We start from the raw sequence: 25,423 nt of genomic DNA, 5'->3' as shown, positions 1-25,423 counted from the left end.
TAAATAAGATACCTGTTTTTGAAGGGCTCGAAACATGTCAAATAAATTTCAATGCTACATGGTAAAATAAGTGCAAACGAAGTGCTCTAAAAGCACAAATGACAGAGGAACTACATCTGCACAGAAGAATCAAGAACACCTCAAAATAAGAGCTATTTCGGCAGGCTCTTCAGAGAGTATAAGACTTGTTATAGTTTTTTAAAAAACTGACTTATTGATGAAACTATCTGAATCACATATATTAAGAATTCACACATAACCTTATTTGCCAATTATTACTTTAAGACAATTAGATACTAATCATCTTACAATTAAGTTTGGGCATACATAACCAACCCTCAAATCCAACAAAGATCCTTCCAGAAGAATTGATAAATGAGTAACTTAATTACCAGCAGTATGCTTCCTTGGTGTAGTCCGAACAGAGTATTCAAAGTCAGGTACTGCTCTGCTACTCAAGTGAAGGTGGTAATTTCTTGCTTCATCCAGCAAATCTCTACATTTTAGATTTTGCTTGACAATCTGTTCTTTTGCCACAACACCCATAAGAAAATCAACTGGCAACAGAGGCAAACGAACCTAAGATCATGAATAGTTGCAGACATAAAATTTAAGTTGTAACAGGAAAGTAGTTCTCTATTTTCTCTGTAGTATATTCTCTTTTTTAAACTCATTTACTTCATAAAACCTTAACGTTCAATGTGCCAAGTTCTAAAGCAATTTCCAGGACTGGTCTGCACCAATGAAATCAGATATGTTAAATATGTTCTCCCCTTTTAAATACAGATTTAAGTTGACTGGATAAAATAATTCAGTTGTCTTCATTCAAGTTTCTTACTTCCAAAAATGGTATTGTCATAACCACAATGCCCCTTGCTGCTGAACAAAAGGCAGAATAAAAGCAAAACTGCTGTGCTTTGTTCTTTTGCCTTTAAAAGCTAAGACTGAACATATGGAAATGTGATTTATCTCTTAAACACACAAACATTCAGATCTAAAACAACAGGTGGTGTCTTCTTTGAATCAATTACCTTGGAAGGTTATATATATTAACTGAAGGACGCATCCTCTCTTTCGGTATCAGTACTCACTATTCATCTCTTAAAGATGCACAGATTTATTATTATTATTATTTATTATTAATTATTATTATTTATGCCTACAGCGCCTGGTCATCCTAGGTGGTCTCTTATCCAAGTACTAACCAGGCCCGACCCTGCTTAGCTTCCAAGATCAGACATCAGGCTTGTTCAGGGTGGCATGGCTGTAGACCATGGACCGTTGCTCCACTAGGGGGCGAACCCAGGAAATTCTGCGTGTAAAGCAGATGTGCTAACCGCTACACTATGGAACCACATCCTTGATTTTCTAGTAGCTTAAAGGGATGATCAAACCAGGTAATACAATTTTGAGTTAGAAGTGCACACACACAAACACACACACACAGACACACACACACAAACAAGATATAGCTGCAAGATAATGAAAGTTTTTGTTTTGTTGACATTTTTTCTAAGTAATTCTAAGGCCTATTATCTCCCTATCCAAGTAACACCTGTTGACAGTAAAAAATAAATAAATCATTTAAAAAGAGACATATTTCTGAGATTTATAAAGCTGTGAAGCAAATGAAAAGTGATGTCTTATAGTTCTTTTCAGAATAAATCTATATGCATTAGGAATAAATGTATTTTCATTAGCAAAGTAATACAGTAAAATTTAGAAACTTCATTAAAAAATAATAGCCATAGATTAATTTTGAGCTGTTTCCTCAGAACTATTTTCTACTAGCATAAATAAAAGATTACTACTATCTCAAAAGAATATTTTAAATATTCAGGTTAAAAAGCAGATAATATTTCTAATTCAAATGTAACAAATTTAGATCTATCCTTAAATAGTATAGTGACTAAACAGAAGAGTAAGTCATTTTTACATTGTATTACATCAATTAATAATTTACATTTTTCATGACAAATGAAACATGTTGATTTGCTTCCATATAGTTCATTTCTAGACAATCTTATTTCAGCTCCTACCTGTGCAAGTGTTTCATCCAACCATTTGGAATGATGCTGAGGATTGGCAAGAAGCCACTTGATGGCTGCATTATAGACCTGCTTTTCGTTATCAATATTTAGATCACTGGAGGACAAAAGCTTATGGAGATGCTGAGGTGACACACTTACAAAGTCTTCACACTCTACTACTTCACTAAAATGCTCACAGGCATACTGATCCGCCATCTCCATTAAGTCTATTCGATTGTGACTTTCTGCAAAGGCTCTTACTGCCAGGCAATTGGAGGGATGAAAATGTAACTTCATGTATTCACAACAAGCTCTAGCCACCAGTTCAACCTGTAGAATACAGGCTGCATATAAGAGAGGCTGGACATTGTCAACAGTCAAAGTGATCCGTGAAGAATAGACAAACTTTACCAGGTCTTCTATTGCATCACCATCAAAATCTCTGATCTCAATCATTGTTTGCTTGGCTTCAGCCATTTCAGAAAGAAACATGGCTCTGAAGTAGGGAATAACACAAGCCAATACCAGTTTGTGACAAGAGATTAACTTTGAGCCAACCTGTTCATAACAAACAAAAAGAGATTCAATTTAACATCAAAATTAGTTTTAGATCAGCATCAAGCATGTGCTGTAGCAGGGACAAAAATTCCAGACAAATTTAGTGATTTAATAGTACTATAAAATAGGGTTCTACGATTTCCAGGCAAACATTATTTTAACACTGCTTTCTCATCCAAGCTGTACAAATCAATGGCCCACAAGTTATTATTAGGTTATTATACGGTTCTGTCCCCTCTATAACTCTATTTTGATTTCAGGCAAACCAAATTTCTACTTTAATTCAAATAAACCAAAATATGGATATTTAATACAAACACATACATGCAATCACACCCCTATGTACTTTTTAGAATAAATAACACTCTTAACTTTAAAAAGAACTTGGAGTCATGTGTGTAAAAGAGAAACATTAAAAAAATTTTATTCATTAATTCTCCTTTGATACTCTACAGACTCACTACATTTTTGAAAGTTTATGTCTACATTTTTCTGCTCTGGAACATAAAAAAACATTTCATCAGAAATTTAGAAGTGAAAAAAAATCAAAGACTAAAGACTAGATGTTTAAAATTGGGTGAAAAATATACAAACTACAAAATGTAGACATTACATTTAAAATTATATTAATTTAAAATTAATATTTATTTAAAATTACAATTATATTAATAGTTATTATATTTCAAATTATATTAATACTACAGTATGTGTCCTTGATACTAGTAAAATTTTAATTTATATATTTTTTATCAGTGAACATATGAATAATTCAAGATGCTCAGGGAAAAACATGTCAAGCTTATTAAACTTTAGTGAAATATGTGAACGTCAACATTAATAAAATGATCGCTGTTTCAAAAAAGCTTGAAATACAATTAATTAAAACCTTGAGTAATTTTTCATAGATTAGCCAATAGGGATCAAAATATAATGGAACAAAGGCTTCCAGATTGGTAAAACGCTTCATTTTCAACACGTGGAGAAGGGGCACAACGGGAAGCCAAGCATCCTCAATTTAGGTCCAACCAAAAAATTTTATAACAAACTAAGTAGAACTCTGAAAACAATAGTGATCTTCCGCTCAATTATGAGGTAAAATGAACCAAAAATGATATAAAAAGAACATTAAACAAAGAACATCAAGAATTCCATTAAATATCAGATTCAACTTACAAAACGAAATTATATAAGTACCCCCCCACCCACCGAGTACAACACACAGTCAATGTGTAAAATCAAGAAAGCAGACAAAGATACAAGGAAAAAACTTTACTCACTATTCAACAAATACTGTCAACCTTTTGGTATATTTCTTTCCAACTTTTTTTCTATGCATTTTGAAACAACTGAGATTGTCCTAAACTTTGTTTCCTAAAATTTCCTTTTCCTAAGTTTCTGAAAACTTTTGTGACTTTCATACTTATTGGCTGTGTATGCTATTTTATACAGTGGATCTAACCATTTGTATAACCATTATCAAGTTTATTTAACCATTCTTATATTGGCCGTTTAGATAACTTTTCCATATTTTAAACTGAAATAGTATCTTAAAGCAGAAAGTTTTTTCAGCATTTCACAATATTTCCTTGAGATAAAATACTGAAAAGCAGAATTAATGAATCAAAATTTATAAGTTATCATTCTTACCTCTTAGAATTTATTACAATGTAGTTCACATATTTTGTTTTCTTGAAATTTTTCAGAGCACTTACTCTTATCTGGTCAGATGGAAATTTTGATAACAAATAATTTTAACACTTAGAGCCTTGAAAATGTGTATCAGAATCCTATAAATATTTATTTAAAAATCACAGAAACATGAACTTTCAAAAAAAACAACATGAACTTTCAAAAAAATCACAGAAATATGATCTTTCAAAGAATCATATTCAATGGTTGCATCAGAAAGTGATGTAAGGGGTTGTCCTTCTTTAATAATCTCTATTAATTTCTAGAAGCAAAATTAACTATGATCTTTCATAAAGACAATGACATTTCCTCAAACTATGTAAAACATGACTAAAAGCATCTTTGTAAATGCTATTCTTATTGATCTATAACATATAATCTAAACATTATGAATGCTATGCAATACTCAAGACAATTTCCCCCTCTCTCTTCCTCAAATTGTTGCCCTTAACAAGCTTCCTTCATATACAATTTTACAGCTGCCACTGGATATATTATTTAAAAGTATTTTCACTAATAAATAGACACAGTAATATATAAACAAGTTTCACCTCTCCCTGGAGTGACCTTAAAATAATATAATCTATGTGAAGCTTTTCCAATCACCTGTCAGACATAATTAAGATCTTCTCCTATGCTTCTATACAAATAACACAAAAAATGGCAATCACTAATTTGTATTATAGTTATCTGTGCATGTGCCTATCTCTGACTTAACTTTAAATTCCCTCAAGGCAAGTACAGTATATTGTCAAAATTTACTTATTCTCTCAATGTACTAGAGTAAGACCTTAGTAAATGTTTTACTAAATGAATTTGTTATTTACAACAGGTGCTCACTTTAGAATTTTAAAATGGTCTAATGGTCCTATATATGAAAAATAAAATAAATTTTGATAATTGCTTTTCTAAAATGTTCACCTTAAAAGCAAGAATGACCAAAGGAAACATGCTAACAGAAGAAAGGAAATGAATTATATCAAGAAAAAATCTTCAAGATTATATGAATATAAAAAGTGAAGTTTATGTTGAAGAGAGCATTATAAATTATCCATAATCCTATTTGGTTTAGTTTTGTGATAGTTAAATTCTGAAAGTTGAAAAATGTTAAATTAGAATTAAGAAACCAATCCAATAACAGACCTGCTAAAACATTAAGTAGTGATTCATTCTAATGAATAGGAACAGACTATCCCATAGCAGAATTATCTAATAAATTTGGAGCAACAATAGTAGTAAATATAAATGATCCTAAGAGCTGACATGTACTGATTATTTATTACATACCAAGCACTGTTATAAGGACTTTACGCATTATCAATTCTTTATTCCTCACAAAAACCTTATCATCATTGTAATTTTAGTTGAGGAAATAAAAATGGTAGTCTCTTTACATCAGTGAAGTTTATCATTCCTAAATTACCTCTGTCACTGCTTCAAACATAGTATTTTTAGTCTTCCACCACAGATTCTTCTGAAGTTTTCATTTCAATCTATTGCTGAAGTCACCCAATAAACAAAGAAAAGTTATGAGTTTAGTTATCAATTGCCCTATAATGGCTGTATCCTTATTTTTCACTTAAGGAAGTCTATATGTAGTAGCTAGCAAAAATTATTCTAAAATCCAATTGTAAAATTTATAAAATCGGTAATATTCTATTTGTTTCCCATGCATACAGTAATAGGATGAATTGATAATTAATTAAATTCAAATAACCTATTTTACATTTTTTATTTTGCCAAAGCCAGTGTAAGTCACTGATTTTCGCAGTAGGGCTGAAAATTAGAACAAAGGCATGAGATTAAACATACTATATGGATTAAAGTGTTTTTTCATTAAAATATGTGCATGGCTAAATTTCACAAAGAGCTAGTATAATTACATAATATGATTTTCTTCTCAGTATCATAGGGCCTAGAAATACGTAAGGACACTAAAAGTTTAAGAGAACATAGGTCATTTATTTACAGTGTAACACTATACTCTTGGACATTCTGGGCCTGAAACTCAAAGCTTATGCTTTCAGTTTATGGACTTTTGCTGAGTGTCCCCCATCATCTGACTCTCCAAGTATGCCCTCAATTCCTACAATTATAAGCTCTAAGAATCTATCTGTTCAGGAGTAGAAAGCAAAATCTAAGAGATCCCAAAGTGTCAAATTCTATGTAGAAAACGCTGCATAGGTGCACATGAATCACTAGAAAAATTTAATACTATATCTAGAAATAAGAATAAGAAAAGTACTTTAAATGATAGTGAAAAACAATTAAAACACAGGCTCTTTCACACTTTTTATCACTTATCCAATTTTATTAAAGCTATCTTTTGTAGTACAACAACATGATCCTACAGACTCGCAGACTTAAAGTTTACTAAAGACCGTTCTGTCCAAGTCTAAAAAGACTGTTTCACTATCAAGTACAGATAAACAATCTCACTTAACAGAGAATAGTAATGAATTGAGATTAAATCACTAGAACAAGAAGGTAAGTAAAACCCTAGTGCAGCTGAGTAAACAACCAAGAATTCCTGCTTATAACCTAAATCAAGTGTAAGTGAATACATCAAGATATTTATATTGACAAGTTAAGGGCTTATCTAGTCAATAGCAATTTAATTCTACCAATAATAACTACTTGTTATTTTTAGGGTTCTAGAGCTTTCTGAAGTTAAATTAAGAAAAAATGAATATCGACATTTAATTTGTACAAGAATTTTATGCTAATCTCCCTTTATTTACCCTCCATTGTGTCCCTTCCCCTTCAATAAGACTGAGATGAAAATCACTCTGATTATAAATAAGCACAGCATCAAAAAATTGGCCTTGTACAGAAAACTTCATTTTTCATAATACAACAAAGAGGCTGAGAAAAGAAAAAAAGATAGTCTCACCTTTAGTGTGACATCACAGAGTTCTCCATTTTCATAAAATCGAAGAAGAGATCCATGAAATTCTTTCCAAGCTTCATGTGCTTCAAAGATAAAAGAGTCCTCCCCATCACTATCACTAATTGAAGATCTGTTCTTTACTTGCTGGTGCTGTTGCCTTTTCCCCTTTGTGAAGTGATTTCTAGCTTGTTTTGCATTCATAGATTCTGAAGCCATTTGCAACACTTTTAATAGAGCTGTCTTCTCAAACATCCATTTATTCTCTTGTAAAAGGTGGAGAAGATAGAGGCAGCCAACTAAACTTCAGACATTTTTCAAAACCCACTCAACTGACATTGTCCAGTTTGCCGAGACTGAAAAATCAACAAAACATAAAGAAACAAACCAAAAGCAAAAAAAAAAAAAACTATCAGTAATTATAGTTTACCAATACTATATACGTAAAAAGACCATATAAATCATAATTGAAAAAGAACAAGTAACTTGGTAGTTTTTTATGCTAAATGTCACATAAATTACCTCAGCAAATACAGGTGACCCTTGAACAATATTTCAGCTCTTAGGAAAGCAGCAGTTGCCCATCCCACACCCCCCAAACATGTGGCAACCAGCTGTGCATGTGTTCGTGGAGTATCTTGCATAGTTTGCAGAGCCATAATGGGCAAAAAGGACCCTGTCCTCCAAATGTCAGAGATCTCTCTTCTAACTGCTGACTGCTGTTTCTGATCACAGAGTTGCAGACAAAAAGGTGAGCAGCCATTTTTGTTGCACCTCCTCCCACTGTTGCAGGTCCCTCCCTCTTAGCTGAAGTAACTTCTGAGGGATTTAAAAGGCTGGAGTCCTTTACCGTCTTAATTTTATGCTTTTTCCCCTTTAGGGAGCAAGACACTAAAGATTAGACATTAAAAAACAACTGCATATACAAGGAATATTAAAAAGTGACAGTGCATGCCCAGGGAAGGCTTAGAAAAGACCTGAGAAAACCTTAAGCTTACATCTCAGGCTGATCTTCAGCACAGAGAGAGCCTATCATCAAAAACAGTAACAAAAAAAACAGTGAACCTTAAGGAAGAAGAAGAATCTGATTTCCAGACTTATCACATTATGAGATTCACATGAACACAACAAAAAAAATCACAAGGTAGAACGGCTATAACCAACAGGACAAGTAATAACACATGTTGGAGAGGATGCAGAGTAAAAGGAACCCTCATACACTGCTGGTGGGACTGCAAATTGGTACAGCCACTATGGAAAACAGTATGGAAGTTCCTCAAAAAACTAAGAATTGATATACCATATGATCCAGCAATCCCCCTACTGGGTATTTATCCCAAAGACTTGAAAACCCATATCCAAAAAGATATTTGCACATCGATGTTCATAGCAGCATTATTCACAATGGCCAAGACAAGGAAGCAACCAAAGTGTCCTATGATAGATGACTGGATAAAGAAGCTGTGGTACATATACACAATTGAATATCACTCAGCCATAAGAAGAGACGAAATACTGCCATTTGCAACATGGATGGACCTCAAGATAATCATGCTAAGAGAAATAACCCAGACAAAAAAAGTTGAAAATCACATGATATCACTTATATGTGGGATATAAACCTAAAAGCAACAAATAAACAGGACACACAGAGACTCATAGACATAGACTATAGACTAGTGGTTACCAGAGGATAGGGGGTGGGGGGAGGGGGGAGGTAGACAGGGTAAAGGGGGTCAAATATGTGGTGACAGAAAGAAATCTAACTATAGAATGTAAACACACAGTAAATATATATATGCCTTAGTGTTAAAGTGTACAGCTGAAAGTTACTGGATTTCATTAACCAATGTCATCATAAAAAATAATTTTAAAAAAATCACATATAAATAGGAAAGTAAGGCCCTTTCAAGGGAAAAAAATAAATCAAAAGAAACTGTTCCTGAAAAAGAACTAATGATACTTATACTAGACAAACACTTTAAGACAATTGTCTTAAAGATGTTCCAAGAACTAAAAAAGGAGAAAATCATGTGCAAACAAAATGAAACTATCAAATATATAGGAACCTACGAAGGAAAAAAAAAAGAAATTCTGGAACTGAAAAGTATAACTGAAATAAAATTTTTAAAAATTCACTAGAGAAATTCAAAGGCAGATTTGAGCATGTGAAGAATCAGCAAACTTGAAGACAGGACAATGACAATTATCAAGTGAGGAACAGAAAGACTGAAGAAATATGAACACAGCCCAAGGGATCTGTGGAACACCAATGAACAGACCAACACATGCATCATAGGAATCCTAGAAGGACTGAAAAGAAAAGGGAGGAGAGAACATTTCAAGAAATAATGGCTTAAAACTTCCTAAATTTGATGAAATACATGAATAAAAATATCCAATAAGCTCCAAGAAAGATAAACACAAGGAGACCCATACCTAGACACGTTATAATCAAACTTTCAAACAACGACAGAGAATCTTGAAATCAAGAAAGGTGAATCATCACATACAAGGGATTCTCAATAAGATTATCAGATTTTTCATCAGAAACTTTGTCTCCCATCCAAATACTAACCAGACCCAACTGTGCTTAGCTTCTGAGATCAGATGAGATTGGGTGCTTTCATGGTGGTATGGCCATAGACTTGTCAGAAACTTTTTAAGCCAGAAGATAGTGGGCAGATATGGTCACAATACTGAAAGACAAAATCTCTCAACTAGGGATACTGTATCCTGCAAAACTATACTTCAAAAATAAGGACAAAATTAAGAATTCCCAGATAAACAAAAGCTGAGAGAGTTCATAATCACTAGACCCAGCCTTCAAGAAATAGTCAAGGGGGTCCTATAGAAATGAAAAAACAATAGACAGTAACTCAAAGCCATATGGAGAAATAAATATCTCAATAAAAGTAAATACACAGGTAATTACAAAAGGTAGTATTATTGGAACAATGGTTTGTAACTGCATTTTCTTCTCTATATGATTTAAGAAAATAATACATTTAAAGAAAAAAATCAATATAAAAGCTATATTAACTATAACTTCAGTTTGTAACAGTCTTATTTTCTTTATAATTTAAAAGAATAATTTAAAAATAAGTGAAAAATAGATTTTTAATTAAAAATTAATTTTAAAGTAATTTAAAAGAATTTTTAGTTTATATTTTGGGGGACATAATGTATAAAGATGTAATTTTGTGACAACAACAACTGAAAGGGTGAATATGGAGTGGTAAAGGAGCAGTTTTCATCTGATATTGCAGTTAAACTGGTATAAATTCAAAATAGAGTATTATAACTTTAAGATGTCAAATGTAATCCCCATGATAACCATAAGGAAAATACCTATAGGATATACAGAAAAGGAAACAAGGAATTTAAACTTTTCACTCCTCCCCCCAAAAAATCTACCAACAACAAAAAAAAAGACAATAATGCTGGAAATGAGGGTCAAAAAAGTTTTAAGTCATATAAAAACAAACAGCACAATGACAGAAGTCTTTCCTTACCAGTAATTAAACATAAATGGATTAAATTCTCCAATCAAAAGACAGATTGCAGAATGAATAAAAACATATGATCCAAATATATGCTGTCTACAAGAGAATCATGAGATCCAAAGACACAAACAAGTTGAAATGGAAAGGATGGGAAAGAATATTCTATGCAAATACTACCCAAAGTGTTCTACAGATCAATGCAATCTATCAAAATCCCAATGACATTTTTTTATGGAAATAGAAATACCCATCCTAAAATTGATGTGGAATTTCAAGGGACCCTGAACAGCCAAAATAATGATGTAAAAGAATAAAACTAGAGGACTCACACTTCCTGATTTCAAAACTTACTGCAATCAAAACAGTGTGGTACTGGCAAATAGATCAATGAAATAGCCAAGAAATAAATCCTCACACAGATGGTCAAATAAATGTGGACAAGTGCCAAAGCCATTCAATAGGAAAAGCACAGTCTTTTTAACAAATGGTCCTAGGAAAACTGGATATACATGTGCAAAAGAATAAGCACATGAAAAGATGCTCAACATCACTAACCATTAAAGAAGCATAAATCAAAGCTATGAGATACCACCTCAATACTACCAAAAAGAAAAAAAGAAAGAAAGAAAGAAAGAAAAGAAAAGAAAACGTGTTTGGCAAAGATATGGAAAACCAAAACCTTTGCCCACTGTTAGTAGGTGTAAAATAGGACAGCCACTGTGGAAAACAGTATGGCGGTTCCTCAAAAATTTTAAAATAAAATAACCGCATGATACAGCATTTCCGCTTCTGGGTATATGCCAAAAAGAACGGAAAGGAATGTCTTGAAGAGATATTTATACACCCCTGTTCACAGCAGCACTATTCACAATAGCTAAAATGTGGAAGCAACCCAAGAATCCATAGACACATATCTGGATAAACAAATTGTGGTATATACATACAATGCAATACTATTCGGTCTTAAAAAGGAAGGAAATTCTGCAATATGCTACAACATGGATGAACCTTGAGAACATTATGCTAAGTAAAATAAGCCAGTTACAAAAAGGTAAATATTATATCATTCAACTTATAATGAGGTATGAGTAGTCAAAATCATAAAGACAGGAAATATAACTATAGTTGCTAAAGGCTGGGGGGGAGGAGAGAATGGGGACTTGTTTAATGGGTATAGAGTTTCAGTTTTACATGATCAAAAGACTTACAGGGATGGATGGTGGTGATGGTTGCACAATAAGGTGAATATACTTAATATCACTGAACTGAGCAGTTAAAAACAGTTAATATTGTAAATTTGTTATGTGTATTTTACTACAATAAGAAGAAATTTGAGAACAATTCAATACCACATGACTTTTGAGATGTGCAATGCACTATTCAAAAAGAAAGACTATGAACTAAAATTTTTAAGTTTAGAGACTTTATACAGTGATGTAAGGCAAAAATAAAAAAAAATTGGTTATTTTGACTGAATTAGGTTCTTCCTAGATTTTAAAGTCAGGTCATGGTTCCACCATTTATCAACTGTTTAACCTTGGGCAAATGACAACTTGTTTTAATCTGTTATATCCTCTGTGCAACAGAGATATCACTTATCTAACAAAAATATTTTGGGGATTAGAGATATTGTATAGCCAGACACAAGTATTGTTACATTGTTATAAAAATCTTGTATTTTAATTTTCACATAGTATTATTTATATGTGAAATCAAACTTATTATCAAAGAACATTTAATAAATATTCATATCAATAGTTCTATGCTACAATTCCCTTTAGTAACAGAACAAAGATTATTAATTAAAATATTGATTCTACCACTCACTGGCTGTGTAACTTTTAAAAAATTACTTATTAAATTTATTGGAGTGATACTGGTTAATAAGTTTTAAGTGTTCAGTTCTATAATACATCATCTCTATATTGCATTGCATGTTCCCTACCCAAAGTCTAGTCTCCTTCCATCACCACGTATTTGACCCCTTTTACCATCTTCATCCTCCCTTTACCTCCCTTCCTCTCTGGTAACCACCATACTGTTATCTGTGTCTGTGAGTTGGTCTGGTTTGTTTGTTGCTGTTTGGTATCCCACAAGTGAAATCATGGTTCATATGGTTCTTGTCCTCCATGTGACTTATTTTACTCAACACATTACTCTCAAGATCCATCCATGTTGTCACAAATGGCAGCGTTTCATCCTTTCTTGTGAATGAGTCATATTCCACTGGATTTATGTACCACATTATCAAATCATCCATTGAAGAATCCCTAGATTTTCATGTCTTATTTACTGTTAATAATGCTGTAATAAACATAGGGATACATATATCTTTACAAATAAATGTTTTCAAATTTTTCTGGTTAGATACCAAGAGGGACTGCTGGGTCTTATGGTAGCTCTATTCTTAATATTTTGAGGACACCTGAAAACTTCTGCCCATTTTTAAATTGGATTGTTTTTTCATCATTATGAGTTCTTCATATATTTTGGATATTAGCCTCTTATTATTTACAAATATCTTCTCCCATTCAGTTGGCTGACTTTTTGTTTTGTTGGTTTCTTTTGCTGTACAGAAGCTTTCTAGTTTGATACAGTCCCATTTAGTTATTTTTGCTTTTACTTCACTTGCCTTTGGGGTCAAGTTAACAAAAGCCTGAGATCACGGTCCATAAGTTTAGTACCTATGTTTTCTTCTACGTACTGTTTCAGCTCCTATATTAAGTCTTTGATCCACTGAGTCAATTTAGTGTCAAATAGCAGTCTAGTTTTATTCTTTTGCATGTGGCTTTCCAATTTTCCCAACGCCATTTATTGAAGAGGCATTTCTTTCTCCGTTGCATGTTTTTGGCTCCTTTGTTGAAAACTGCCCATATACATGTGGGTTTATTTCTGGGCTCTCATTCTGTTCTATTGGTATGTGTGTTTCTTCTTTGCCAATATCATACTCTTTACCATCGTTTTGTAGTATAATTTGAAGTAAGGGTATGTGATACCTCTTTGTTCTTTTTTCTCAGGACTGTTTGGCGATCTGGGGTCTTTTGTGGTTCCATATACATCTGATGATTTTCTATTTCTTTGAAAAATGCCATTTTGACAGGGATTGCATTAAATCTGTATACTAATTTAGTTAATACAGCCATTTTAACTATGTTGATTCTTCCAATCCATGAACCCAGACTATCTTTCCATTTTTTTGTGTCTACTTCTAATTCCTTCAACGTCTTGTAGTTTTCAGGGTATAGGTCCTTCACTTCCTTTAAGTTTATTCCTATTTTTTCCTTTTTGTTGCAATTGCAAATGGAATTGTTTTCTTCATTTTTTTTCCTGATATTTCATTGTTACTAGATAGAAATGCAACAGATTTTCGTACATTGATTTTGTAGCCTGCAACTTTATTGTGTTCATTGTTTCTAATCATCTTTTGGTGGAGTTTTCAGGGTTTTCTTTATATTGAATCATGTCACCTGCAAAAAGTGATCATTTTACTTCTTCATTCCTAATTTGGATATCTTTTCTTTCTCTTGCCTGATTGCTCTGGCTAGGACTCCCAGTACTATGTTGAGTAACAATGGTGAGAGTGGGCATCCTTGTCTTGTTCCAGATTTAGAGGAAAAGCTTTCAGTTTTCCACCACCAATATGACATTAGCTGAAGGTTTGTCGTATATGGGTTTTATTAGGTTAAGGTACTTTCCTTCTATACCCATTTTATTGAGTGTTTTAGTCATAAATGGATGATGTATCTTGTCAAATGTTTTTTCTGCATCTACTGATAATATCATAAATCACACTGATTTGCATATGTTGAATCATCCTTGAGCTACCAGAATTAACCCCACTTGATCATGATATATTATCTTTTTATTGTGTTTGATTTGCTAGTGTTTTGTTTAGGATTTCTGCATCTATGTTCATCAGAACATAGATTGACCTGTAATCGACCTGTAATTTTTCTTTTTTGTGTTGTCCTTGCCAGTTTTTGGTATTAGGGTAATGTTGGCCTCATATAATAAGTTAGAAAGTATTGTCTCTTCTTCAATTTTTTGGAAGAGTTTGAAAAAGATAGGTATTAACTATTCTCTGAATGTTTGGTAGAATTCATTAGTGAAGTCATCTGGTCCTGGACTTTTTTTTTGGGGGGGGGCGTTTATGAGTGTTTCAATTTCCTTACTGTTGATTGATCTATTCAGATTTTCCGGTGCTTCATAATTCAGTAGGAGGTTATATATTTATAAAACTTTATCCATTTCTTCTAGGTTATTGTATTTGGTAGCATATAATCTTTTACAGTATTCTTGTATAATTCTTGATATTTCAGTGATGTTCGTTTTAACTTCTTTCATTTCTGATTTTGTCTTTTTTTTCCTTAGTGAGTCTAGCCAGAGGTTTGTCAATTTTATCTTTTCAAAGAACCAGCTCTTTGTTGCATTAATTTTTTCTATTGTCTTTTGGCTATTTCATTTAATTCTGCTCTAATTTTTATTATTTCCTTCCTTCAACTGACTTTGGGCATCATTTCTTTTTTTTAGTTAAGGTGAAATGTTAAGATTATTTGAGATTTTTCTTGTTTCTTGAGATAGGCCTATAATGCTATAAACTTCCCTCTTAGTACCACTTCTGCTGCAACCCCTAAATTTTGATATGTCATACTGTCGTTCTCATTTGGCTCTATGTATCTTTTGATCTCTTATATTTCTTTGACCAAGTAGTTCGATAGCATATTTTTTTAATTTCCACATATTTGTGGTTTTTCCAGCTTTCTTTTTGCAGTTGATTTTGAGTTTCAAACCAATGTGGTCGGAGAATATGCTTTGTATGATTTTAATCTTCTTAAATTTGAAACTAGTTTTTTGTCTTAACATTTGGTCTATCCTTGAGAATGTTCCATGTGCACTAGAGAAGAATATATATCCCAGTAATCTGGGATGAAAAGCCCTGTAAATATTATGCCTATTTAGTCTAATGTGTCACGTAAAGCCTGTATTTCCTTATTGACTTTGAGTTTAGGTGATCTATCCATTGCCGTCCATGAGGTACTTAGGTCCCCTACTATAATTGTATTTTTGCCAATTTCTCCCTTTAGTTTTGTAAGTGCTTTATATATTTTTGTGCTCTCAGGCTGGGTGCATATATATTAAGTAATAGGTCTTTTTGATGTATTGTCCCCTTTATCATTATAAAATGTCCATTTTTTTTACTTTTTTGATCTTGAAATCTATTTCGTCTAAGTATGTCCACACCTGCTTTTCTCTAGATGCCATTTGCTAGAGTATCATCTTCCATCCCTTCACTTTAAGTCTATGTTTGTTTATATAGCTGAGATGAGTCTCCTGAAAGTAGAATATAGTTGGGTCTTGTTTTTTAATCCATCCTGCTACTCTGTGCCTCTTAATTGGTGAATTCAGTCCATTTACATTTAGGATGGTTATTGATATATGAGGATTTCCTATAGCCATTTTATCTTTTGTTTTCTGTTTGCTCTGTGTCTCTACTGTTTCTTTTCCCTTGTGTTTCCGTCTGCTATTTTAGCTGATGGTATTCTATAATTTTTTTTCCTTCATTTCCTCTTTTTTTATGTTATGTCTTAATTCTAGATTTTTGTTTTGTGATTATCGTTATGTTTATGCAAAGACGTTTCATATGTACAATAGTCTTTTCTGATTATATCTTATCTCTATTCACTTATGCAAGTTCAGTCCTTTCCCCCCTACCCTTTTGTGTTTTTGTCACAAATTATCCCTTTTTATGCTGTACTTTCATTTCCAAGTTGCAGTACCTATTGTCTTTTTTTAAAATGATTTAACTCCCTTTGAATTTTATGTTAAAGGGTTTAATACCTATTCTAAACAAAAGTTGAAATTTCCTGCTCTGTCATCTTACAGTTTAGTATCCTTTTGCCTCTTTGTTTCAGAGCTCCTTGAGCTCTTTGCAGCTTTTCTTGTAATGTAGGTCTTGTGCTGATAAACCCCCTTAGCTTCTGTTTTTCTGGAAAAGCCTTAATTTCTAATATCTAATATCCTAATACCTAAAGAATAACTTTGCTGGATATATTATTCTTGGCTGGTGATTTCTCTTCAAATATACTGAATATCTGATTCTACTCTCTCTCTCTCCTCTCATAGGGTTTCTGCTTAAAAATCCAATAACCTAATGGAGTTTCCATTATAGGTTAGGTTACTGTCTTCTTTTCCCTGGCAACCTTGAGAATTCTTTGTCATTAACTTTTGACAGCTTTAATATAATTTGTCTTGAAGAATGTTGTTTTACATTGAGAAAATTAGGTGTTCTATTAGCTTCTTGGATTTGGGGGTCCAGTTCTTTCTACATGATTGTAAAGTTCTTGTCAACTATTTGTTTAAATAAGATCTCTGTTCCCTTCTCACTTTTTTTTTCTTCTGGTATACCCATTATTCTTATATTTCTCTTTCTGATGGTGTCAGATAGTTCTCATAGTTTTCATTTTTTACTGTTAATTCTCTTTCACCCAAGTTGTTTCTGGATTTCCCCGTGGTAAGACGTGGCAAGCCATGGGTCTCTTGGCCTGTGTGTTCCTGGTATCCCTTCCTTGCAGCCAGAAGCCACCAGCTGCACGGCTCTGTCTGAGGTATCTCAGCTGCCTCTACCAGGCTGTGCCAAGATAGATGGGAGAGGAGTTGGCAGGGGGAAGGCCAGTTCACGCATCTGTGGCTCTGTTCTTTCCTATGGCTTCAATCGCGATGAGTACACACTGGAATGTTCCTTCTGCCCTTTCACAATCTGCCGAGTGAGGGTTGTAATGCCAGACAGGCTACAGGAGTGGGGGGGCGGGGGAAGATTCTCACAGTGGTGACAGTGGCTTGTCAACCATTCCACCTTTTGTATGACTTCTCTGCCCTTGACCCTGGGCTCAGCCTCAGTATGTACCAGCCACTTAGGCTAGATTGAGGCCTCTGCCCCTCTGTCTGCCCAATGGGGTTGTTATGGACCCTTCACTGCTATTGCATGGGCTAGGGCTGCAGTAAGTAAGTGGTAGACTAGGTCTGCCACTGTGTCTGCTACTCTCATATCTATCCTTCCCTCCATCCCACTGCCCCTGCTCACTTCAATATGCCCACCTTCAGATATCTCAATGCATAGATCTCTGACTTGTCTGTGTGTTGAGCAGGGGATCCTTTACTGAATTATAGCCATCTAACTTCAAGGAGAGAGACCTGGAGATCTTCTCATGTTTCCATTATGCTGATGTCACTTGAATGACAGCCGTGTGATTCTTTTGAAAGCTTTCCTAAACCTTAGTTTCTTCATCTACAAACAGATATACCTATCTACTTCATAAGACTAGTCTGAGAATTACATCAAATGTAATAATGGATTTACACATGCTTCTGATACTATAAGCCATGCTGCAAATATTGCTATTATCAGTGTGGAAGCTTCACTTACTATGCAGTTTCTGAAAATGATAAATACCTTAACTGGACTTTAGTTGTATTAGGCTCTTTACTGTTAATCTCATTACCTGTTTCCAGTTTTTGACAGAGACCAAAATGGTCAATGTAGTATTATAAGTTATTATTATTATCTCCTTAAGTTACCGTAGTAGATACATGATGGTGACCCCCAATGATTTATGCCTTCATATAACCTCCTTGAGTGCAAGAAGGACCTGTGATGCTTCTAATCAATAGAATATGAGGTGATAAGGTATCACTCTTGATTATGTTACATTATATATGATTGTGTGAACAGAATGGAGTGAGAGGTTCTCCCACTTGAGAGTCAGTAAAAAGCTGGAGCCCTCAATAATATAGCTGCAAGGAAATAAATTTTCCCAACTACCTGAAAGAGTCTGGAGTCAATTTTTCCATACTTAAACCTCTACATGAGAACACAGTATGATCAGCATATTGATTGTAAACCCTCTAAGATCCTGAATAGAGGACCTAACTTTTGATCCATACTCCTGTGCCCATACTCTTGACCCACAGAAACTGAGATAATAAATGTGAGTTATCTGAAGCCACTAAACTTACAGTAATCTGTTACACAGCAACAGAAAACTAATACAGACATCTTCTGTCAGGTCTAAAATTTTATCTGAGGAAAGCTTTATAGGTGTACTAATAGGCACCAACCATCCTAATAGTCTCTTTTAAACTCACATTCCTGATGCAAAATCAAAAAAGAACAGAGGTGGAAAATAAAAAACGAATAGCCCAATCAGGAATCGAAAACCTTTTCTGTAAAGGATCAAACAGTAAATATTTGGGGCTTTATAGGCCATAAGGTCTCTATCACAACTACTCAACTTTACCGTTGTAACAGAAAAACAACCACAGACAATATTAAATGAATGAGCATAGCTGTGTTCCAATAAAATTTAATTTATAAAAACAACTGGCAAGTGTGATTTGGTCCCTGCATCATAGTTTGCCAAAACCTGAGAAGAATGTTTGATTTAAATCGAACTATATCAATAATCATGTTAAATATAAATGTAGATCTAAATACCTCCAATAAAAAGGCAGAGACTCGGGAATACTACTCAGCAATAAAAAAGAATGAGTCATTTAAACTTGTAATATGCTGAATGAAAAAAGCCAGTCTCAAAGGCTAGATACTGAATGATCCACTTATATAACATCCTCAAAATGAAGAAATTATAAAACGGAGAACAGATTATAGTTGCCAGGGGTTAGAAAAGGATGAGAGGAGAGGAGTGGCTGGGGCTATTAATGGGTTTTAACAAAGATATTTGTGCTAGAACTATACCATATCTTGACTGTGGTAGTGGGCACATAAATCTACATATGTGGTAACAAACACATTTGTAATTGAATGCATGTAAAATATGAAGAATGTGAATAAGGTAACAAAATGTATTAATGTCAATTTCCTGGTTGTGATATTACACAGGCATACCTCAGAGATACTGTGGGTTCAGTTCCAGAACACCCAAGTAAAGCAAATATCACAATAAAGTGAGTCACAAACCAAAACTTTTTGGATTTCCCAGTGCATATAAAGGTTATGTTTACACAATTAAGTGTTCAATGGTATTATGTCTAAAAATATGTATATACTTTAACTAAAAAATACTTTGTTGCTAAAAAATAATAACCATCATCTGAGCCTGTTGGAACCAAGTGGCACTGATAAACTTGCTTGACACAAGACTGTCACAAACCTTCAACTTATAAAAACACACTAAATGCAAAGCACAATAAAATGAAGTACAATAAAACAGGGTATGCCTGTCCTAAAGTAATGCAAGATATTATCATTGAAGGAAACTGGGTGAAAAGTACACAAGAGCTATTACTCTTATAACCGCAAGTAAATCTACAATTATCTCAAATAAAAGCTTTATGGAAAGAAGACAGAGACTGTCAGAGTGAATAAGAAAGACTGAGACCCAACTAAAACTGCCTTCAAGAAAAAAAAATTTTAAGTATAAAGCTATAATTAGGTCAAAGTAAAAGGTTAAAACAGATACACAATCCTAACAGAAATCAGAAGAAAACTGATATGGCAATACTATCAAACACCACAGACTTCAGAGCAAAGAAAGTGATAAAAAGGCACTGCATAAAAAGTTGATATCCGTCTATGGCCATGCCACCCTGAACACGCTCGATCCCCCCTGATCTCAGAAACTAAGCAGGGTTGGGCCTGGTTAGTACTTGGATGGACAACCACCTAGGAAGACCAGGTGTGTAGGCATGAAAAAAAAAAAGTTGATATCCACATGCAAAACAATGAAGTTAGAACCCTATCTTACACTATATACAAAAATTAACTCAAAATAGATTAAAGAGTTAAATGTGAGACCTAAAACTATAAAATTCTTGGTGGGGAGGGGAACACTTTATAATATTGGATTTGGCAATGATTTCTTAAATATAACACCAAAAGCACAGGCAACAAAAGAAAAAAATAGGCAAATGGGACTATGCCAAATATTAAAACTTCTATGTGAAGGACTCATCAACACAGTGAAAAGACAATCCACAGAATGGAAGAATATATTTGCAAACCATCTATCTGATAAGGGGTTAAAATCCAGAGTATAGAACTCCTACAAAGCAACGACAAAAAATCCTATTAAAAAATGGGCAAAGGACTTGTGCAAACATTTCTCTAAAGAAATATAAATGGCCAATAAACACATAAAAAGATGTTCACCATCTCTAATTATCACAGAAATAAAAATCAAAAACACAATGAGAGAACACCTCATGCCCACTAGGATGGCCACTAACAAAAACCAACCAACCAAACAAACCAAAAACCAAAAACCAAAAAAAAAAAAAAAAAACCCAGAAAATAACAAATGATGTCCAGGATGTGAAGAAATTTTAACGCTTATTCACTGTTGCTGGGAATGTTAAAATGGCACAGATGATATGGAAACAGTATGTCAGTTCCTCAAAAAATTAAAAACAAAATTACCATACCATGCAGAAATTCTACTTCTGGGTATATATATATAAAAAAAATGAAAACAGGATCTGAAAGATATATTTGCATACCCATGTTCACTGCCACATTATTCACAATAGCCATGAGGTAGAAGCAACCTAAATTTCAATCGATGGATGAATAAAGAAAATGTGGCATACATATACAATTGAAATTATTCAGCCCTAAAAGAAGAAATTTGTCATATGCTACAATATGAAGGAATCTTGTGGGCTAAATAAAATTCTAAGTGAAATAAGGAAGTCGCAAAACAACTATTGCATGAATCTGCTTATATGAGGTATGCAGTCAAATTCTTAGAAGCATAAAGTAGAATGACATTTGCCTGAGGTGAGGGGTAAGGGAGAGAGGAGTTGTTCAATGGGTAAAGCATTTCAGTTTTGCAAAATGGAAAAGTTCCAGAAATCTGTTGTACAACAATGTATACAGAGTTAAGTGTACTGTACACTTAAAAAATGGTTAAAATGATGTTTTATGTTTCATGTTCTTTACCACAATTAAAAAAAAAAAAGACACTACATACTCATAAGGGTCAATTCACCAAGATTTAACAATTCCATATGTGCATGTATCTAACAACAAAGCTTTAAAATACACAAAGCAAAAATTCACAGAACTGAGAGGAGAAATAGATAAATCCACAATTATAACTGAGACTTGAATATTACTCTTTCAATAATAGAATTAGTTGACCAAGGATCATCAATATCAAAGAACCGAACATCAAATATGTATAACTGACATTTATAGAACAATCCTCCCAACAGAATGTATTTTCTTTTCAAGTGCCCATGGAACATTCACTACGATAAACCATATCCTAGGTCAATAAAGAACCCTTCACAAATATTTTTAAAAATTACAGTGTACAGAATGTTCTTTGATCACAATGGAATTAAACCAGAAATAAGTAACAAAGATAACCAAAAAAAATCTCCAAATGCTTGTAAATTAAACAGCATGCTTCTAAATAATCTATGAAGCAAAGAGGAAGTCTAAAGAAAAATTAGAAAACATTGAGCTGAACAAAAATGAAAATATGACATATCAAAACTTGTGGGATACAGCTAAAGCAGTGCTTTGGGGAAACCGTAGAGCACTGAATGCTTATACTAGAAAAAAGGTCTTAAATCAATAATTTAATCTTTCACCTTAAGAAACTAGAAAAAAAGAGCAAAATGTACTCAAAAAAGGTCTTAAATCAATAATTTAATCTTTCACCTTAAACTAGAAAAAAAGAGCAAAATGTACTCAAAGCAAGCGTAAGGAATAAAGAGAACAAACCAATAATATTGAAAACAGAAAACACAAAATCAAAACAAAAAAACTTTTTTGAAAAGATCAATAAAACTGATAAACATCTAGCAAGACTGACAAAGAAAAAAGGGAAAAAGACACAAGCCTCCAATATCTGGAATATCAGGGATTATTACATGAACCCTACAAGCATTAAAAGGTTAATAAGCTAACTATTATGGAAAACTACGTATATAATTGTGACAACTTAGTGTAAGTTCTAATTCTACACAACATGAAAAATAAAAGGCAGAGACTGAAAAGAAATGAAGCTGTCTCTATTAGCAAAATGATTGTCTGTAAAACACTCCCAAGAAATATCCAGAACTAATAAGTTAAGCAATGTCACAAAATACAAGATGAACACCCAAAAATCAATCATATTTCTATATATTAGCAATGCGCTGAAATTATGAAAATCAATACTACCAACGACTCAAAAGAAAATTTAAAATTTATTCTAAAATCAAAGCTGATTTTAAAAATGACAATATGATAATGGTAAATGAAAAGACACACACATTTCAACAGAACAGAACAGAGTTCAAAAACAGACCCACACAAATATGATCAATTGATTTTTGACAAAGTACAAAAGCAATTCAATGGAGAAAAGATAGTCTTTTATCAAAAGATGTTCAAATAACTGGATATCCATATACAAAATGATGAACCTTGACCTAAGTCTCATATCGTATATATAAATTAACTGAAAGTGGATCAGAGACTGCATATATATACATATATATGTACATTTATAACACATACATATATATTTAGAAGAAAACATAGGAGAAAATCTTCATGACTGAGATTAGTCCACTAGTTTTAAGAAAAGACTTCTCAGATACATTAAAAGAAAAAATTGGTAAAATGGACTTCATCAAAATGTAAAACTTTTGCTATGAGAAAGACACTGTAAAAGAAAAAAAAAAGATAAGCTACAGACTAGGAGAAAATGTCTGCAAATAAAACACCTGAAAAAAGACTTGTATGTCCAATAAAGAACTTTCAAAACTCAATAGTAAGAAAACTACCCAATTAAAATATGGGCAAAAGACTTAAGACATTTCCACAATGAGAATGTACAGATGGCAAACAGCATGCAAAAAATGTTCAACATTATCACCATTAGGGAAATAAAAATTAAAACTACAATAAAATAGCACTACACACCGATTAGAATGGCTAAAATAAAAAAATTCTAACACTACCAAATGCTGATGAGGCTGTGAAACACCTGGAACTTTCATACACTGCTGGTGGGGATGTAAAATGGTACATCCATTATACAAAAACCTTTCAGTTCTTATGCATACAACTTACCCTATGACTCACATTCTTAAAACTCCTAGACATTTACCCTAGAGAAATGAAAACTTATGTTTACACAAAAACCTGCACATGACAATTTATAGCAGCTCTCTTCGCACCTGCCCCAAACTGGAAACAATCCAAATACTCATCAACGAGTGAATGAATGAACAAACTGTGGTATACCCACACAATGGAATAGTACTCAGCAACAAAAAGGAACAAACTTAATACATGAAACGACTTGGATGCATCTCAAGAGCATTATGCTGAGTGAAAGAAACTGGTCTGAAAATGCTACACACTTCATGAATCCATTTATATGATATTCCCAAAAAGACAAATTCATGGTGATGGAAAGCAGATCAGTGGTTGCCAGCGGTTGGGGGCCTGGAGAAGGTGCTATTATAAAGACCTGATACAAAGGATAGAAACCTTCTGTATCCTGATTTTGGTGCTTAGACAAATCTATACATATGTCAAAATTCAGAGAACTGTATACCAAAAATGTCAAATTTTACTGTAAGATAAAAAATAAAATAGGTAAAAGATACATTTCAACATATTCATGACAAAATTTAAAGAACACAAAAGGCAATATAATCACAAGCTTCCTCTATTCCCTAAGGGGATAAATCAGCTATAGAATAAGGTATAAAGGTAGACGTCATCATCAATATCAATATCATCACCACCATCACCATCATCCCGAATACTATCATCATGATACAAAACACTATTACCTGCCAGACATGGTTTTAAGTACTCTATGTACATTAAGTCATTTAATCTTCACTCTAACTGAATAAGGCAGCTACTTTTATTTTACTCTTTTTACAGATGAGGAACCTGAGGCACAATGAGATGGAGTGGAGCCCAAGTAAGTGGTAGAGACAGCATTCAAACCTAGGCTCTAGGGCTCCAAGGGGTCTGCACTGTTAACCACTGCAGTACTGTTCATAGCATTCTGCAAGTGAACTAGAATTACAAAAAAAACCCATAAAAAATTAAGGTCCCTATCTTTTCCCCTGTAAAACCAGCTATTCTAATTCTCCTACTTCTGCAAGTGGCTACGCTGTTTTTGTTGTTGTTGTCCTATTTCAAATCCTGAGCCATATCTGACTATTCTCTCAACCTGCATAACTTATCAGTTTCAATTCCCCTGATTTCTACTTAGGAAAATCTCTATCTCATTAATCCCTTTTTTTCTACTCTCATTGAACTTTATTCTTTCACTGTACTCTAATTTAGACACACAGTATCCTGCCTGGATTACTATAGCCTCCATTAACCAATCATCATGCCCTTCCCTCCCATCTCTGAACATCTATCAAAGGCAATGCTGCCAGACTTATCTAGCTCTATGTGTCACTTCTAAACTGCTTACTGGTATGTAGTTAGCTTATTCTGGTATTCAAGACCATCCTTCCAGTTTTTCCCTCCACTAATTTTTTTAATTTTTATTATGGTGACATTGGTTAATGAAATCCAATAAGTTTCAAGTGTATAATTCAACAGTAAGTCATATATATATTATACATATATATTACATTGTATGTTCAACGCCCATAGTTAGATTTCTGTCACCATGTATTTGTCTCCTTTTACCCCTCCACTAATTCTTGACACAAAGTAGGGGAAAGGGAGAAAAAAGACTACTTACTAAACCTCTATGTGTCAT

General features: G+C 33.3%; 1 protein-coding gene and 1 pseudogene across 4 annotated transcripts in view; one reads left to right on the top strand and one right to left on the bottom strand.

Moving 5' to 3' along the window:
• KLHL8 (kelch like family member 8) overlaps positions 1–25,423 on the bottom strand; it is a 50,704-nt gene that overhangs the window by 13,716 nt on the left and 11,565 nt on the right. The window contains exons 1-5 of one of the 4 annotated variants that reach the window (XM_025043846.1): positions 7,171–7,225; positions 5,701–5,776; positions 4,236–4,306; positions 2,040–2,588; positions 393–579 (exon numbers count right to left, since the gene is read on the bottom strand). In XM_025043846.1, the coding sequence (XP_024899614.1) occupies positions 393–579; positions 2,040–2,522 (670 nt within the window). In that variant the 5' untranslated portion in view covers positions 2,523–2,588; positions 4,236–4,306; positions 5,701–5,776; positions 7,171–7,225. Of the gene's footprint in view, positions 1–392; positions 580–2,039; positions 2,589–4,235; positions 4,307–5,700; positions 5,777–7,170; positions 7,521–25,423 lie in introns of those variants that run through there. The other 3 variants (XM_025043845.1, XM_006907567.3, XM_025043847.1) reach the window with 3 other exon arrangements.
• Positions 20,256–20,373, top strand: LOC112476343 (annotated as a pseudogene).

The sequence above is a fragment of the Pteropus alecto genome, unplaced genomic scaffold (assembly GCF_000325575.1).
Source record: "Pteropus alecto unplaced genomic scaffold, ASM32557v1 scaffold161, whole genome shotgun sequence".
Lineage (NCBI taxonomy): Eukaryota > Metazoa > Chordata > Mammalia > Chiroptera > Pteropodidae > Pteropus > Pteropus alecto.
This window is presented reverse-complemented; position numbering and strand designations above follow the sequence as displayed.